This window comes from Platichthys flesus, chromosome 16 (assembly GCF_949316205.1).
Source record: "Platichthys flesus chromosome 16, fPlaFle2.1, whole genome shotgun sequence".
NCBI classification, from domain to species: Eukaryota; Metazoa; Chordata; class Actinopteri; order Pleuronectiformes; family Pleuronectidae; genus Platichthys; species Platichthys flesus.
In genome coordinates, this window is record NC_084960.1 from 11,062,566 (window position 1) to 11,081,308 (window position 18,743).

General features: G+C 44.7%; 1 protein-coding gene across 2 annotated transcripts in view; it reads left to right on the forward strand.

Annotated features, from left to right (window-relative positions):
- Positions 1 to 18,743, forward strand: part of olfm2a (olfactomedin 2a) — a 45,330-nt gene that overhangs the window by 10,266 nt on the left and 16,321 nt on the right. Inside the window, exon 1 of one of the 2 annotated variants that reach the window (XM_062407205.1) lies at positions 11,539 to 11,952. The exons of the other annotated variant lie outside the window; for it this stretch is intronic. Coding sequence (XP_062263189.1) covers positions 11,809 to 11,952 — 144 coding nt within the window. The 5' untranslated portion in view covers positions 11,539 to 11,808. Of the gene's footprint in view, positions 1 to 11,538; positions 11,953 to 18,743 lie in introns of those variants that run through there. 2 annotated transcript variants of the gene reach the window in all.

Consider the following 18,743-nt stretch of genomic DNA (forward strand, 5'->3'; position numbering starts at 1 on the left):
TTCTCTCCTACTTTGTCTGCCTCTCCTTCCATTTCACATGATCCTTGCTACCTTTATTCCAAAGGCTCCTCTCCTCTGCGCCGTGTGCGAGTGTGACAGCACTGCCTCCCGTGCTGAAAGCTAACTCAATCGCGGGGCTTTCATTTTGGGGGGAATGAGGGATGAGAGCTCTGCCGTGCGGCAGAAGCGGGTGTAGCAAGACGAGCCATTTAATCGATGTGTTTTCCGCGTGGCACTGTCACAGCCGCTCAGTAGGGCCATTGATGAGGGAGGCTCTCTCAGACTGCGCCAAGGCTTAAAGGCTCCAGTCAGGGAGGCGTTGGAGCCCAGCAGCCACCAGACACTGCTGCATATCAAGCAGGCGGGGAGAGCTGCCCTCTGCAGCCCCACGGTAAGCAAAGGTAGAGAGGTCTTTTGATAGAGAAACTGCATGTTGAGGGAGGGGAGATAACAAGATGCTCCAGTGGAAGGAAACAGCAACTTACATTACATTACGCTGCCTAATTCTAAACCCTCGGGATTTCTCCAAGTGTACAAAACACACACAGACTCATGACTGACAGACACTGGATGTGAAACCACTTCTGGAAGCAGGAGCCACAGCTTGGGACTGGCGTCTAATTAGGAACGCAGTATCATATAAAAGAAAAAGGGGAATGGGATGATATCTGTATCGTTGATGACATTTAATGAAATAAATTGGATCTGGCTTTGATGGATTACACAAAATTGGAGGGAAATGATGTAACAGGCCGACTTATGCATTCATATTTCATAGATCGGACAACTCTGATTTCGACAAGCATATTACCAGAAAGGAACTTCTCTTAAAGTGAGTCCTGTTTTACCAGCAGAATCATTAATCCATTGCCCATTTTGATTTATTCATGGAGTAGCTACACAGAAAATGGCTTATGAAAAAGTGGCCTTGAGTTTGCCCTGAATTCTCAGTTTACGAAAATTCTCTAAATCGGCTGGTTTCAATAATCTGCAACCTCAGACACACAAAGGCAGTGTGTGTAAAAAAACAATATGGATTTCTTGAGTCCATTAGAGAAAGATTTATTTTGCACCTCCAATCCCTTTTTCTATACTCTGCTGTGTAGCATTAGGTGCGTTACAAAGAGAAACCCTTACAAATAAACACCAGCCTGCACTGTGAATAGACGACATGCATTCGGTATCACACACATGCACGCACACACTTGTCGACAGATGCGAGCCGAAGACGCTGTGGTGATCAGGGTTGGTGGGCAGTGTCAGAGTACAAAGTGAGAGGATGTGGACTGAGTTTGAATCGGTGCCCAGTGGAGTAGCTGAGCCAGGCAGCGTGGCTGGGCGAGTGAGTGAGAAAGGGAGAGAGGATAAGACAGTAGAGTCGCTGGAAATGAAAATTGGAAATTGAGAGCGGGGATAGAGGGAGAAATAGACAGAGAGAGAGAGTGTGCGTGTGCCTTCAGACTGTGGCTGCAGGGTTATTATCTCTCCCATCCCGACCAAAAGGAGAATCATAATTCTAGGTCTATCGCTCCGTCGCCGTGATTTTATACCCCCTCACTGGCACACACTCCTTGCAGATTGTTTTTAATTAGCTCCACATCGCTTAATCAATACAGCCACGGCCAAGAAGAAACACAATGGCACGTGCACACTTTCGCTCAGGCGAGAGAAGAGAGAGAGAGAGAGAGAGAGAGAGAGAGAGAGAGAGAGAGAGAGAGAGACAGGAAGCGGTGAGAAGAAAGGATGAAGTGTTGACAGACAAGATGAGAGAGGAAAATGATGTAGAGTGGCATCTCTACGGGAGGGGGGGGGGGGCGTCATGCTCTGATAAAAAAAATGGCTCTCATGATGATTAGAGTCTGCACTTGTTTATCCACCATTGTGTTTGTGTGCAAGAGGCAGCAGTATTTATTTCTGCATCTACTTCGTAAGGCTGGAGGTTGAAGACTCGGCTCTGCTGTGTATCAGGCGGGAGTGATACTGCTATCATGTCAGACTATTCTGCGGGATCTAATTCCATAATCCTCGTTGTATTTTTGAGCAGCGCAGTTGAGTGCTTCAGCCACACTAATGGTGATATGATGAATAGGTATTCAGCAGAGGTCTCTCTCTTTAAGCCTCGGTGCCTCGGGCTGCTGGCCCTCTCAGGCCGGGCTCTCATCTTTTACTCCTCTCAGTGAGAGAAGCAACATGCGGCCAGCCCATGCCGCGATCTACAGAGGAGAGCGCTTCTCACTTGTCAGGCACATTTTTGTACTTGGTATGTTCTGGATCGATATCTGCAGCTGGCACGCTTAAATCTGCGCTGAACTAATCCAAACAGCCCTGAACAAGACTATTAACGGGAGGCTCGGCTCACGCTGGAACAGATATGTACCCGTGCATATTATTAGTTACTTTGCAGACGGCTTTCATACTATGAAACAAGTCTGTTGATCCAGGAAAGTGTCACCAAACAGAGAACATCAATGAGGAAAATGTCCCATCATTATGGACTGCAGGAGACTATAGTGTCGCGTCCTCCTCATACATAATCCTCTGCTTTAATTGTTGTGCAGAGCTGGGTGGGTGGATGAGTGTCATTAAAATTCAAATTAGTGATTTAATCTGTGGGCTGAAGAAATACACATAAATAAGTCTCCCATGTTCATTATTAAAGGCTGTTTCTGTCATTATAATCTGCCATCCTTAGAGGTTGGGTCTCATTTGGAGCGAGCAGTGGAGTAGCCGACTGACATGTCTTAAAGACGGCAAATGGAAATATTTGTGTTAACGATTAGCAAAAGGAAAGGAAGCATCTCCTGAAGGGGAAAAATCTTCTTGCATCCCCTCCTTGTGCTGCACGGAATATTAATGCAAGGGATGGCCTTTCTGATATCATATCTCCCAGGCTGCGCTCGCAAATATCATCATTAAGCACCCATCTGCGTCGTGCTCAGTGGATAACACGCCACACAACATCCTGCATCGCCTGGAATCCTGCAGACAAAGACACGTCGGTTATAATACACATTAGATCGCACATCCCAAAGCAAGCACATCCTGCGTGACGTGCAATTCACATGTTGAGAATTGAGATTCTTACTTAGGACACGTCAATGAATCCACTTCATTGTCTTGTACGTGGCATCTGTTGCGGAGAGTTCCAGTGTTATAATCCAATGCAGGCCCCTGTGGTGAAGCACCTGCGTCTCTTTACCGTAAGGGCCTCTCCACCTTCCTCCCACCAACACCTTCCCACTCACAAAACTTCTCATCTCACCCTCTGCAAACTCCGCAGAATATTAGCCCGTCATGATATTCAACGTGCAGGGCCTCTCATCCCTGCTCCGCGGACTCATTTTCTCCAGTTTGTTGATATTGTCCCGTCTGTTTGTTTGTGTAATCACTGAACGGATCAATGGCTCCTCGTTGTGACAATGCGGTGGAGACTTTGCAGAATGTATGGCTGGAATCACGAGCAGGGTCTTGGGGGAAGAACACAGGACTGTGTATTTATACTAATAATCCTTAATACTCTTTCCACCAGCAAGGAAAAACTCCATAAAAGTGCACGGTGATGAGCTAATTTATTTATCTAAAAGTTTCTCTCTACCCTTTTTCGCTCAGAACTCCATGTGGCGGTAAATGTAATTTTCAGTTGGGGGCTGTTTGGGGATTTCTCTCCGCTGCACGCTGTGCCTCTGTTGTACTAATAATGTCTCCCTAATTAAATGTTACAGCTTATCTGAACATTAATGACCTGAAGACAGAGGATACAAATGAAGGCTTCAGCTTGAGCTCGGACAAAGAAGCCGGACCCACGACTGCAGGCTGGTTCTGTCCCTTCAATGTTAATGCTCGGTACATAGCTGATGGGTTCTGGTCATTGTTTGCTCCTGACCATGTCGAGCACAGAAAATTACGACCTTTTTTTTCTCCACAATTGGCTGCGGCAGACTCCCATTCAACCCGACTATAATTGGCAGGATGTCACCACTCCTCTCTGGTCCTGTTACTTTCGCTGTTGCAGACGTGGCAAAAAATAGACAAGATGTAAATTCATCACCTCGGGGAGTTTCAAATGCAACAACCATCCCTTTCTCTCCCTCTCTTTTTTTGGGTTTTTCACACCCTCTCTTGCGCTGCCTCTCCGACACATCACAGTCTCTTTTATAACCTTTTTGTCTATCTCTTGTGTTATTCTTGGCTTACTTTCCATTTCGCGTAAGCAAGCACAGTGATCAGCCAATCATGGGGATACCTTTGCTCTGTGTGACTGGGTGACATGTGTGAAGAATGACTCAGACGGAGACAGATTGAAAAAACAAAGCTGCCTGTCTCTTTAGCTATTTGACAAAATACGGGGTGCATGGCATCTCAGATCAGCTCTCCGCTCTTGTGCAGGTATAAATGAATACATCATTAATGAAACAAAGCACTTTGCCAGTGTAGTAATACGACAACGGAATGGCACTCAACCCCGGCAGTGCAGAAATAAATTGGAAAATACTCCCAGCAGCACCTCCGCCTTTTATATAGAGCCCGATAGAGATTCAGAACTGTTAGCATGTCAGATGTGCTTTATCAGCTACACTGTCTAAAACTGAGCAGAGGAAATTAGGTTTTCTAGCACTCAAAAGACAAGTTATCATCTGGATGAACAAGAATTAAAAAAAAAACGTTATTCTGGGTGATGACAAGGGCAGCACCGCAAGTTCAGTGAAGGGCGTTTTGAAGAGGCAGGTGGCCATGGGGGGCAGTCTCAATTAGCTGGCTTTTCTTTGAGCCCCAGCTACCTATCTGCCGGGCTGAAGGCTCCCAATTTGCTGTCAGTAATTACTCCATTTACAGGAATAGCTTTCCCTGCACAACAGCGAGAATGTTTGATTAGCTGGGAGAGAGAAAAGGTCAGGATGTGGCTTTGGCTTTCTGCCGCTGGATCCAGGAGAGAGTGGGATTCGTGGGACACTGGAAAACGGGTGGTGGAGCCAGGAGATGATCATAGCAAGGGTGTGCGTGAATGTGCATCTGTGTGCATGTGCGTGTGAGAGTGCACGTCGGCCGTGCGGGCAATTCAGCTGGGCACATTTACCAGAGGAAGTGCTGAGTTGTATTCAGCTGGTGCTGTTGGCAGGAGAAGGTACAGAAGAGTGGATGGAGTCACACTGTGCTGCAAAATGCATGGCAGCTGATTGCCGCATGAAGTTCTTGTCTATTGCATTGATCAAGGCTTTTTTTCTTTTCAGGGGCCTCAAGCATAATTGGATTCCCTGCTTATCCCTGATTGAGCAATCTCATATTCAACTACATATGGTTCATTCATACAAAATAGCCTACAATAGCCTCTCGTGGGCTGCTGAGATTGAAATCAAGGGAGCAATCAGGGGCAATTAATACCTCAATGAAGAAAATGTGAATTCATGTTCCAGCATTATTCACAAGGCTTCTGAGAAGACGCACACTGCACCAGGATGTCCCCGATGCCGTGTTTACTGAGTCGAGGAATAAATTGAAATGCATATATCTTTACTATTTATCCTCTCTGACTGAAGAGGTATATGGAGGCACATCAAAGTGGAAAATGTCCATCTGGTGCAAAAGTTCCAGGATATAGAAATATTGATTAATATACATCAAAATCATGATTTAAGCAGATAAAGGATATCTGTCCAAGATAAAACAATACCTGCGATGTACTGGTAGAGGGTGAAGATTAGAAGGCCTGTTGTCTTTTGCCTCCTGATATATTATGAATGTGTTTCCTTGTCTTCCTTGTCATTCCTTGATAAGATGGGCTCTACAGGCTAGTCTGTGCTGTACAACGGATGGACTCACCACAGGGTGTTGTAGGTGTGTGATGGTCAATACAGCCGAGCGGGCACTTACTGTATCGATTTTCCTTCTCGTGCATTTCCCCCCCAGAGAGACAGATTCTCACCTGTTCACGACCATTACTGCAGTTAAGTGGCAATACTTAATGAGCCTCGGGTAGGGACACGGGTTTGGTCCTATGCTTCCGCTATGTGCCATTGTGACCAGTGCTGCGTGTTACGTGCATGTAACGGCTCACTCGCACAACGCTGTGGCAGCCACCATTAGCGGGGATTGTAGATATTTCACAGCCCAGTGGAGAGAAAGCGTTGCTCATGCATGTGGACACAAACATGGAGAAGCCCTGACACACACAAACAAATCAATGTACGTATATTTAAATGCACCAACGCAGAAGTGGACAGATTTAACACGTGAGCTTTGCAGGCGCACACATCAACACTCATTTATCTTAAAGCCGAGTAGGAGTTCTTTTATTGTCTTCAGCAGGAAGTACTCCCATATAAGGTGGTCATGCTAACCATATACTTTACATCACGTCAAGCCACGACTCGTCTACTGTCAATTGTCTCTTTGGTCAGAGCGGGACTGAGGTGTTACTTCCCTTGCGGTGGATGCTCACTGCTTGAATTATTGAACATATTCAACTCGGATGTATTCGCAGTATTTTATGGAAGCAGGGGTCGATGTGTGTGTGTGTAAGCTATAGTCCTCCTGTGGTCTCAGCCACTACTATAAAATGCAAAAGCCCAGATGAGTTTCCTTAATCAAAAGGCCCACAGGAGCCGTTAATAGATTAGACACTCCATGTTGAAAGCACACCACTGTGTCTGCCTGCCTGAACCCGGGGGTACAGCCTATTTATGCCATTTAAATAGTTGCTATGGTAATGAGGTCACGCTTTGTTTAAGCTGATTTTGATCTTGATATATTTAGAAGGCAGTGGGCCTCCATGTCCATCATCTAATTAATGAATTATGACTCAGAAAAATAGCCAGTATTCTTAGAGCCAGATGACTCCGCCGTCTTCCAGAGCTCAGGCGGGGGATCTGGGTGTTTGTGTGTTTGTGTGTGTGTGTGTCTGTGTGTGCGTGTGTGAGGCCTCGCTGTCTCAGTCATAACAGCTCTGCATCATTATGAAGGAGGTCTGGGTAATTAGCTGAGGTGTAATCTGGCCCTGTGTTTCAGCTGTGAATTTGCAGCTGGTTGTGTATTTGTGCTCAGCGAGGACGCGGCTCCTGTGCTTTGTGCATCTCTGCTCCCCCTGTATCGTTATCTCACTTCAAGCTTGTCCCTATGGCCTTGGGGCTGTGTGGCGCTCTACTGCCATCCATGGGTGTGCTTGAATGCTGCCAGTTCTGCAGTTGGTGGCCATTTGCACCACGGGAACTGATTAAAAATGCCCTTTGCAGATCACACCCATAGGCGAGGAGCAGAATAGATTTTTGTTTTTTTACTGTTTAGGATAAAGCACAAGGCCATTTTTGACATGTCTATGGGGAGCGTTGTATCTGCAGTATGTGTGGTGCAGATCTAAGTGCAAGCATGCAACAAGCCAACTAAGATCTTGAGTTCTGAGCTTTTATTCTGAGTGAACGAGGCTATGAGAGAGACAACAGGGAACGGGGGGGCAGGCGAGCTGACTTAAAATGCTGAATAAAATTCTCGGAGGAGGAGGAGGAGGAGAAACAAAAGAGGGTGACGAAGAACCGGTGATAATGAAGCTAGCCAATTATTAGAGTGGAAATTATGAGGAAGGGCTTTGAAAATGAATCAAAAAGGATTAAATTAATACAGGTTAAATGGCTGACTTCCTCTCTTGCTAATATTTAATGAAAGCTTGTTCTGCCAACAGACTCTGTGATTAGACAGCTGATTGGCAGGGCCTGGAATTCTTTGAGGAATGGCAGATTGTCCTCATCACACTCATTATTCCCATCCTCTATTTGGTCCATCACTTTTCAAAAGATGCCACCTGACCTGCACTGCGTGAGAAGAATCGTAATTCTGGAATAGTTAAGGAGCACTCAACGCTTTTCATCTAAAGCAAATGCAAAGTTATTGGTAATGATTTAAAGATGTGCTTAAAGGGAAGATAATGGTACAAAGGTTAAAACACTTCGAGGGAAGATGTGATGTAAGATGAACCTCTGGGGCTTCAGTTAATGCACATGCAGCAGGTACAGCATGCACACAGTATTTTGCTGTTGGCAAAAATGAATGAAATCATGTCAGTCCTCTATGGAAACAAATTTAATCTGAAGTCAAACTTTAAAAGCTATATGTGGAGTCCCTTTAGTAATATTAAGTGAAATGGAATTATCTTATATCTTATTTGGTCAAATACACTTGAATATGGATTACTACAAACTAGATATTGTTGGAAATCAAGCCAGTTGGAATAGGCTGTAGAACCTAAAATTCTACTCATGTCAAATGTTCTATTGATGATTATAATATCAATCTAATACAAATCTATTTAATGATAGTAACAAGGAGGCTTAAAATCATAAAATAACTATTTTGCATACAAGAACTAAAAACTTGTTCTTTCAAGATTACATAAATTGTATCTGTGATTATTCAAAAAGAGAAATATATATATACACATATATATATATTGAGTTTTGGGTGAGGACACATTAGAGGACACTTATATATTTAGACTGGTCCTATAGTTGTATAATCCATAGGGTAACAATTACTTAAAGAAGTTAGGTTCATAGATGAGGCATGTAGTTGATGATAGAAGTTTCACAAAATTTCAAATTTCGACTATTGCGTGGGTGTGTTGACTGTCAGCATTTTATGTGTTGCCCCACTATTTCATAATTCATTACAAAACACATACTTTGAAGTTAAAGTTCCTAAATGTGCGATAATGATGGATTTGTTGTTTTACTTTCTGTGGAATATCCGGCCTCCTCCAGCTGCTATTTAGTCACAGTATCGTGGAGCATCAATAAACAGCCTTTTGAATGATTTTGTTTTACACAGAGGCAATTCATTGAGCTTTACATAGAAATAGATAAAAAATAACAACATAGTAAATCAAAATATATATATATATATGTATTATAATAAACAAACTCATTAGTAAAGGCGGAGGAACTTAACTTATTTAGCTTGTGTATAGGACAGTTGAGAGTTGAGACACATTGAGATCATGTGACAGTTAATTTGATAATGTGAAGCATATTATGTCAAATCCAAGAAACACTTAGCAGACAGGACTCTGATGACTTAAGAGTTGAGAGATTTTCACTGTGTGGAAGCAGATCAGAGATGTACTCAGCCCCTCAACCAAAATAAGTTATTTACTGACAATTAACAATATTTTTTAAATAAATTCTTCTCTACATGGCAGCCAAGATAGAGATCTGAGGACTGGTGAAATATGTCCAGCTTTGTCCTCATAGGATATCTAGCAGCTGAATCCTGAACGAGCTGCATCTGCCTAAGTCCTTGTATCCATGCTTTATCTTTTTAAGATGATAAATCCCTGAATTTGTTACAGACCTGATATGGGAGATAGAATTTAAATCGATACAAGGATGTCCATGTTTAAACCTTTGCTGCCACCATGTGAGTAGCACAGCAATTGCATCCCAGTGCAGTCCAGGAAGGATGCAGTTTGACATATTACTGATAATAACTGTCTTCACCCACATGATGTCTCTGAGCAAAAGAAAAACGCCTAAAACATCAATACCACATTTAGATATATGAACATAATTTTATTAATATAAATTAAGTAATATCACCCAATGCTGCTTGGCTCAAGTTCCTGGCATCCCTAATGGACTGAAATATTTACATGCACATCAACCTGATTTATTATACAAGCTATTCTTGTTAAGCTGTAAAATATTACAAAGCTATTTAGATAAATACTGAATCACAATGTCATTAAAGATGATATATGAACCTGGCATTGATTTTGGTAGGTCCCTGGAATAACTCAATAAAAAGCACATGTGTGTTGCCCATATCCCGCATGTAAAATGTTATTTATATATCTAGTTTGCTGCAACCCTATAGAGTGTCAACTAAATTTTATGGCAGTGACAGACTTGGGCTTGGTGTACGCCAGTTGGTGCAGTTCCACTGGTGACCACATGGAGACAGTGTTGCCCCACAAATAGAGGAGGGAAGAATGTGAGCGGCAACAGGCGAGCTGAGGAGGGCTGACATTTTTTGGATGGGGCTCAAGAAGCTGTCTCTCCCCATATCCCTTCACAGTATACTCCACACGGAGGAACCCATATCACTCACCCAGCGTGACTGGAGGGGAGGGGAGCCCATCCATGGCTGACAAAATGAATAAGTCAGCAGACCAGCAAGCCAGCAAGAAAAGGGCGATGGCCTGGACGTTTTGTCTACGCAGGCCGTTCTATCATCATTATGCATGGCGGTTTAGGGCATAAAATGACTCCGCCTGTGGCCCTGTATCTTGGTGGGGAATTGTTGCGAGGGGACGCTTTAAGCTTTAAGCTTCAAGCATCAAGGAGAAATCTCAGACACCACCCCCCTATAGTCCAATAACCTTTTATTTCTCATTCTGTCTGACCCATCGCTGTAGAGGTGAGCGGCAAATTCAGGCTGCTATGACTACGGAGACAAAAACGTGTGGCGCAGATCTAAAGTGCCGATCTTAACTTCAGAACACGTCTTAAGTCTGGCTTCAGGCGGAGTCCCCTGAAGGGAAGGGACAGAAAAAAAGGGAGCAGACTATCTGACACTGGCTTAACGGATGTGATTGTGCCTAATGCCACAACCTTTTAGACTATAGCAGAACAACTAGGGTAAACCTATACCACTGGAAAAACACAACAACATGTGATCCCCTTCTCTAAGGAGAGCATACCATAGCACCCAGCAAATCCAAACCATTTACATAAAGCCAATTTCCAATTTATAGCATAAGAATTATGTTCCATGAGGAGTTTCAAGAAGACAACTGAATATGGTGATATTGCAAAGTCACGGGCAAAGTAGAGTTGGTTAAAAAAACTGTTCAAGTGCATGCAACTGGCTGATGTAGGGTTAGCCATGAGGTCGAATTTCAGTGTGAACAGTAGCACCTGGCTCTGTCCCACAGTAATACCTTCCCGAACCACCTGCCCATGTCTTTCATCATGAGCCCCCGGCCAACCGTTAATCCATCAACCCACTCCTCCGTATCCTCAACCCCTCCATCCATCCAGTGCAGACACTGTGACGAGGCTGCAGGACAGTCTGCAAAGAAGGATGCTCCGGGCACCCACATGTCACAGAGCACAGAGCACAGATCAGCCGTCTGAAATAAGCACCCTCTGATCTCCACACCTATAGGAGGTGCCCGTGTGTGTGTGTGTGTGTGTGCACTCATACACCGATAAGTGAGTCGTAAAAAAAAAAGCAAAATGTCAGAGAAAGAGAGGGGAAAGAATGGAGAAGAACGGACACATGCAAAACAGGGCTGGCAAGAACCGAGCAGAGGCTGATTGGGAGGGGATGAGACAAAGAGGCAGCCAATGCGCAGCTCTGCATCTTGAGGAAGAGAGGGGGGAGAGAGAGAGAGAGAGAGAGAGAGAGGGAGAGAGAGAGAGAGAGAGAGAGAGAGAGAGAGAGAGAGAGAGCGAGAGAGAGATAAGGGGAGAGTGAGGAAGTGAGAGAGATGGAAAGAGTGAGGGAGCGGGAGGGGATGAGGCAGAGGCAGTCAAACCGAGAGGGAAGATTCCAGCGTGATGCTGTTGGATGTGAGCTGCTCTCCTCGAACCGGTCCCTGGCTGTCCCTCTGACAGAGCTGGTGGTGTGCGAGTCTGATAACTGTGCTCTACCAGCTCTGGGAGCTCTGCTTCCTCTTGGACTGAGGCAGGGGCTGACTGGCTGCTTCTCTGCCCCGGCTGTCTGGAGCAGAGTGGGGTTGAGTGGAGCCGAGGTCCAGGGCAGGGCAGGGCAGGGCAGGGCTGGCTGTAGGGCCGTTTTCATCGGGCCCCACAGGAAGCGAACATGACCGTCCCTATGCTAAAGATTGGGGCGGTGCTCAGCACCATGGCCATGGTGACCAACTGGATGTCTCAGACTCTGCCCTCTCTGGTGGGACTCAACGGGACCACCGTCTCCAGAGGTGGCACTTCGGAGAGGATTGTCAGCGTGCGTATGACTTCCTCTGCTTTTTCTATTTGCAAGCGTGTGCACTGTATTTGTTTGTGCATGCTTTCATTGTGACTGTATGGAACGAGAAGAGGACGTGACAGACGAGAGCAGAAGACAGAGGGAGAAAGTGTAGAAATAGGAATATCCTGACACGTGAGTTAGCGTGCGTGTGTATAGTTAATGACACAACCAGCGGAGGGGCTTCAGAGAGGGCGCACAGATGGGAGGGGGACGACGAGAGTTCGTCTCAAGGCATATGTTGTATTAATGAGAGAGAGATGATGGGGGTAGACATGCATGTGAGAGCAACGTCTCAACCAAGTATGAACGCTGCACATGTTGGTGTGAGAGTCACATTAAGTCTAGAGGCTAGAGACTGCGTGTGGCGGTGAGAGGCGGAGGACGCAGCGTGGACTGCCGCGGTAAATCATATGTTTTTGCCAGGGTGAAAGCAGAGAGCGGTTCTGAGTGATGTTCAGGCTGATCCCATCCGTCAGTCACCTCCAGGGTGGGGAGGATCCAGTGGTGACGAGGAAGACGGGGAGGTTGAGACAATGTTGGAGTTTTGAGTTTGTGTTATTTCTCCGTTGTCGGATAAAACCCACCGGTCTCCTACTGCACAGGGCGACCACACAGGGACAGCGTAGATATTGGCAGCGATTGTGATTTGTAATTAAAAACAGTTTTGGTCCTGTTTAATTACTACATACACACACACACACACACACACATATGAAAGTTCAGTGTGACATCTGTCTGTCCGCCTTTCTGTGCTAATGAGAGACAGTAAGATATCAGATGCCAAATGAATTTGCCATTTGCAGGTTCATGAGTGGTTAATGATTGTCTTTGCCTCCGTCCTGAGTGTGTTTTTATGGCACCTTGGCCATTAGGCAAATGTCCTGGTCTGCTGAAATGATTAAATGAAATTGAATGTCCCAAGAGCTCGGCGACCATCTGGATGTGTGCTCATGTGTATGTGTGTGCATGTGTGTGTTTGTATGTTTATGCACTCTGTGCATGTTAAGTCGTTCTTGTCTCAGGGGCGGAGGTCCATCTGTTTGAAGGAGACTTTGATTATTTCTTATGGTTCGTTCAAACATCAATCCACCACTTTACGTCTCCTAAATGTTGCAGCGAGATTCCAGGTTGGACTGTTCCCTTTGGAGAGAGATGTGTTCTAGCTCCGTGTTACAATTATGAAAATGTCAAGCACCAAGTTAAAAGCAATTTGGTAAAAATAAAAAATGGTTAGTCTTTTTTTTTATATATATATATATATTATACACTTACAACTTGTAAATATGCCACAGGTAATTCTAAGCACAAGTTCAGTGTTAAATCACACTGGAATCTCTGTAACAGTGTCAGAGTTTGAAGCATTTTTGAATTATCTACACCACTCAACTCGATAATCCCACTCAACACCCATCTTCCTCTAGAGGGTATGACCTGGATAAGCCACCCATTTATTCTCTATAGCCTACCTGCTTAGCCTGGGTCAAGGGGAGTACAGAATTGCTGCCAGGTTTCTTTTCATTCTGTTCATTCTCATCAAAACTCATGAGTCGAGGCTTTATCATTTGCATTTCAAAAGAGTGCACGCAGTAAAACATTATACATAGTCATGAGAGGATATTTTGGTTGAGGCAACCTTCATTCAGCAGCAGTGGAGGGAAAAGGCTGCTGTTGAGGTTCATCTCATCAAAGTTTCATCAAAACTGATGAGCCAGTTTTGAAGGTGGCAGGAATTATTCCAGTAAAACACTCTGTGGTGATGGGAAATGTCTTTCGCTTTGAGACAGGACTTATCTCTCCTCATAAACAATGCCAGCGAATGAAACTTTAATGTAAAACCTTGCCTCAAAGTCCCACCACTATTAATGAGACATTTGCCTGTGATGATCTCAGAAGCAGCCGTGACTCACACAATGTTTAGAGCTCTAATCAAAGACGATCTAGCTGGGGTCTTGTGACACTCTGGTGGGAGTGTGCCAGTGGCCATTGCTGCCCCCCCCCCCGCGCTTTGGCACCCATACACACTGCGTCCCATATTCTCCCAGCTCAGAGCGTTTTTCAAAGTCTGCTTCAGTTGCTTTCTGTGCCAGTGTCTCTGTACCAGCTGATCCGAGAACACAGCTGACTGAGTTTTTATGGGCCTTTACTGCAATAGCACTGAGCACAGCACTGCCTGGATGCCTGTACACATCTGGTTAGTGCAAAACCATGTTCCTTAATGAGCAGAAGAGGCCCTGGAACTCTAACATGAACATGGAACTGGTGTTGCTTTACAGTGGGGCCAAGATGTACACACACACACTCACAGAGCATCCATCAACCCATTATCTATGCCGCTTATCCTGTATGGGTTATAGCAGGGGGGGTGGAGCCAATCCCAAATTTTAGGCAAAAGGCGGGGTAATGATACACATAAGGGCACGGCCACACGTACACAAATGGAGCAGTGGTGAACCTTCGCCTCCTGTTCATTTCCAATCTGTGCAAGCGAGCGATTAAAACATTCCACCCACGACATAAGGCTGCGTTTGCGTAGGTGTGAGCGTGCTCTAATAAAGCTACATGTGAAACTCATTTTGCAGTCAGTTATACTTTTCTGTCAGGGAGATATATACGTATGGATGCACTGATATATTCTGCAGCACTTTCAGGAGAACCTTGATGGTTTGGACTTGAAGTGCAACTTTGTCCCCTGCAGTCTTTAATCTAGATGCTGGGACAGTTACAATCCCGTCCCTGGGGCTGAGAAGCAACATAAGCTTTTAAAAATTCAGAAATATACAACTAAACATACTTTACAATTCCTTGTAAACCTAGAAGGCTGCTTGGAAAGTGCCTACCTCCGCCAAGGCCAAGGCTCTATCTCACCATGTTAAAGAAAGGCAAAATGATGCCTGGATCCGCTCGTTTATCAGCTCCATAATATAATAGCTTCTTTCTTTGGCTCATATCCCAACCCATTACAAAAAAATTCATGGACGAAAGACAGATAAACTGCAATGAAAGTATTGCCTCCTCGGTGGAGGTAATGAGCAGGGATTGTTAAGATTTATGGGGAAAACAACAAAAGAATGAAGAGTTTTTTGTGACTATGGCTCAATAATAATCCAGCTGAATAATTGTCAACAACATAGTCAACACACATCACTGAGTTGGGTATGGGTTCTGTGCAACAGGGGGATAGGCGGGTCTAGGAGATCTCCCTGAAGCAAAAGAAACAATCTTATATGTCGTTTTGATGTGATGTTGTTGGAGGAAATTCTCAGCCATCCATTGTTAAATATTTGTAATCTACTAAAGTATATCCGGGCAGCATGGCCAGCCTGCAACACTGAGAAAAACAAACAGATATGGATGTGAAAAAACACGTAAACATTCCCATCGGTAAGATATTCAACAAAAAAACTGGGCCTTGCTGTCCTCTAACAGTAGAAAGTCCGCTGAGATAGAAATTATGTTCACGTCATAAGAAGACATAAACCACTTAAGAGCAGAACCCTTCCCAGTGTCTGATTCTATCAGTCTGGACACAGAGTCATCATCATTAATCATAAATCTAAACATAGACTTTACAGAGTGTGAGTGTGTGTGTGTGTGTGTGTGTGTGTGTATGTGTGTGTGTGTGGAGGCATTTCCTTGTTTTAGGGACCTAAATCTGCAAACAAAAAGCAAGTCCCTAAAAACCAATTCTAAAAAGGTGAATACCAGAGGCTGTAAATAAAGATGGACAACACATCTCCACTTCCTCCACTGGACACCGGTGCCGCCATCTTGCGATTTTGACCTTATTTGCCAGAGTCTGTATGTAGTGATCATGGAGTAGAGCCGAGGTTCTGCTGATGCGTGCACTCGACCAATCACGAGGCAGTCTCAGCTGTCAATCATGATATGTATTTCTCCCCATGCATTTTTGCTCGTCAAATAAGTAAATTTACTGGAACTGAAAAGTTTATTTCGAAAGAACATACGTTAGTGTGATGAGCTAAAATAACAGACACCATCTTCGATGTATTTTTAAACTATTTGAGGTGTATATAGATTTGTTTGGATTTTATGTCCCATCTTCTAACATGGAGCAGGCTTGGCGGTCAAGATGATTTGGCTTCACTTTTTTGGAGCTGTCATGTCATCCATCTTTCTCTCCAGTCTATTTGTGAATGCGTACTTGAAGGTTAAAGTAAGAATTGAGCAAGAATAAGTTAGAGTTAGAGTTTGAGTCTCCAGGGAATGAATTTAAGTCCATGTAGTGTCCTCTGAAGTCATGGAGACAATACTGTGTGTGTGTTGACTCTCTTTTGATATCTAAAAATAAGAAACCTGTGCAGCAGAGGAGTGAAGACAATATTCTCACCATCACAAGGCAGTGAGGAACAACAAATGTTTGCAGACAAAAGAGCCATGGATGATTGTTCTCATTCAGTCTCTGTCTGTTTGGATGTGGAACTGTAAACTTGAACCACTGTACCGTCGGATGAAGCAGATTGTAGCGATCAATTATTGGCTGTAGATTAAAGATTACACACTGCTGCTGATTCTCATTTGAGCACTTTGTTTTAGTGTTTATCAAGCAGCCCAACAACACAATTTATTGGAGCTCAGACCCTTCTCTTAATATCGTTTTAAATTGTTTCGATACATTATCTGATTATGCGACGGCCTGTGTACCGAGCGCTATTGATCTCAGACCCCATAGCTGGACAGGCAATCAGGATTTTGACATGGTTCATTTGCCAGTTTGATGATATCACAACTCACACGTGTTCTGCAATCCATATTTTCCTCCAACTAGGCAGCGACTGTGTTCTAACAGTTTATGCAATGTTGTCTTCGCGCCGCCACTCTCGCCTCGCTCTTCTGCTCAGCGCCAGACGTGACAGAGCTATGTTGCACCCGTATACAACAGAAAATGCTTCTTCTTCTTTTTTTACCAACAAGACACCTGGCATGGCACTGGCAGCCTGCTCCGGAAAAATATACAACATGGTGGCTGCTCACTTGTAAGTTCTGGGCAGTGACAAGTGTCTTATTTCTCCCGAGAGTCCCCCACCACCACCACCACCACCACTTCAAAGAGCACTTGACACATCTGCCGTCTCCCACTGTCATTCAAGTGCGAGCCGCATTGGAACGAGAGAGAGCCGCAGATTGAAAGCGAGCAGGACACCACACAGGAGGGGTGGCAGTCACGGGAGTGATGGAGTGGGAGCGAGCGAGAGGCAGCAGGGAAGGAAAGGGAGGCAGCAGGGAGAGGGGCATGATGAGTTTATGAGTCATATTATTGACTGGCAACCATGCTGTGCTGACTGTGGTAATCGGTTTTCCTTGGGCGAAGGAGGGACCAGGGACTTCACTTGGAGTCTTCATTGAGTTTTATTTTAAAGGCCAGCAGATGGCCTGTGCACCGAGGATCGACTGATTGCTCTTTTTCGAGGGTGGGGGTGTGTATTTGCATGGTTGTGTGTGTGTGTGTGTGTGTGTGTGTGTGTGTGTGTGTGTGTGTGTGTGTGTGTGTGTGTGTGTGTGTGTGTAAAACCAACTAAATTTGAAAAATGAGATGCGATCGTTTGGCCGTGCAGATAGAACAGAGCCGTGAGTTTTGCAGGAACAGATGTTTCTACTTGGAAAGAGAAAGTGAAGCTGTAGAACTTGGATAAACAACATTGGCACTGCAGGACGAGAATGGAAGAAAGAGATATATTACCTCCTACATTGTAATCATGGCTCTCATCTCTATGCCTTCTCTTCTTCTTTTTCTATGTACGTATTTATCTCGGCCCTCCTGTCCCTCTGAAGTGCTGCAGCTCATGTGACGGTGCACTCAGTCCACAGCGGCAGCGGTCGGATAGCTCATATCCCGGGACTAGCGGCCTGCCTCTGCCCGCTCGCCACTTCCTCCCGCTGCTTATGAAAGTTATAATATACTTCCCGTCAGGCTCGCAAAGTAAGGAGTTGTAGATTTATGATCTCATTTAGCTCTGGCTCCACAGCAGCCCGCCCCGAGGTCGGCCTAATGAAACGCCAGAGGAAGTCCATCCTGCGACTCTCCACAGTGATACCAGCAGCATAAAAGGCCTAATTGGATAATCCCTCTGAACTTTGTTAATCGTTAATAGCATACGATATCTGCGGTCTTTGCACCACAGGTAATCGTTATGGTGATGGCACTAGTTGTTGGGTTGGTTAATAACCACCAAGGATATATATTTGTTTGCATGTTTTTGGTAAATATCCATTGTGATCAAATAAATATCTTGTGTGCACAAGATAAAAAAAATGTATATGTTTTTTGAATCCTTAGTTATTCTTGAGTGTGTGCAATCTGGCGCAGATCCAAATATAAATCAGGATAGTGAATATATATGTTTTATGGTTGAGATATTCTAGTTTTCATAATGGTCGACCTTAAACTATGCAAAGTTGCAGACACTTCCCTCGTGATTGTCGGATGCTGACACTGTATTTGGGTGATCGGTAGGAACAGGATTTGGTTTCTACTTTATAGCTTCCCACTGACCACACCCTCTCATCCAATCTCTTCTTCTCCTCTCTCAGCAGGGATCTAACTGAAGTTGTCATTCAGCATAATAACTGGGCAACATTTCATCTAAGCTAGAGGAAATTAGAGCCAGCACTCTCCTAACACCGTCAGCCTTTCTCAAACCACAACTCTTCCTCATCAGTGTATCCGTGACTTTTAATCAGGGTTCGTATGGAGGGGGGGGAGGGGGGGGCACAGCAACAGCAGGATGTGGGGGCACCACATGGAACAG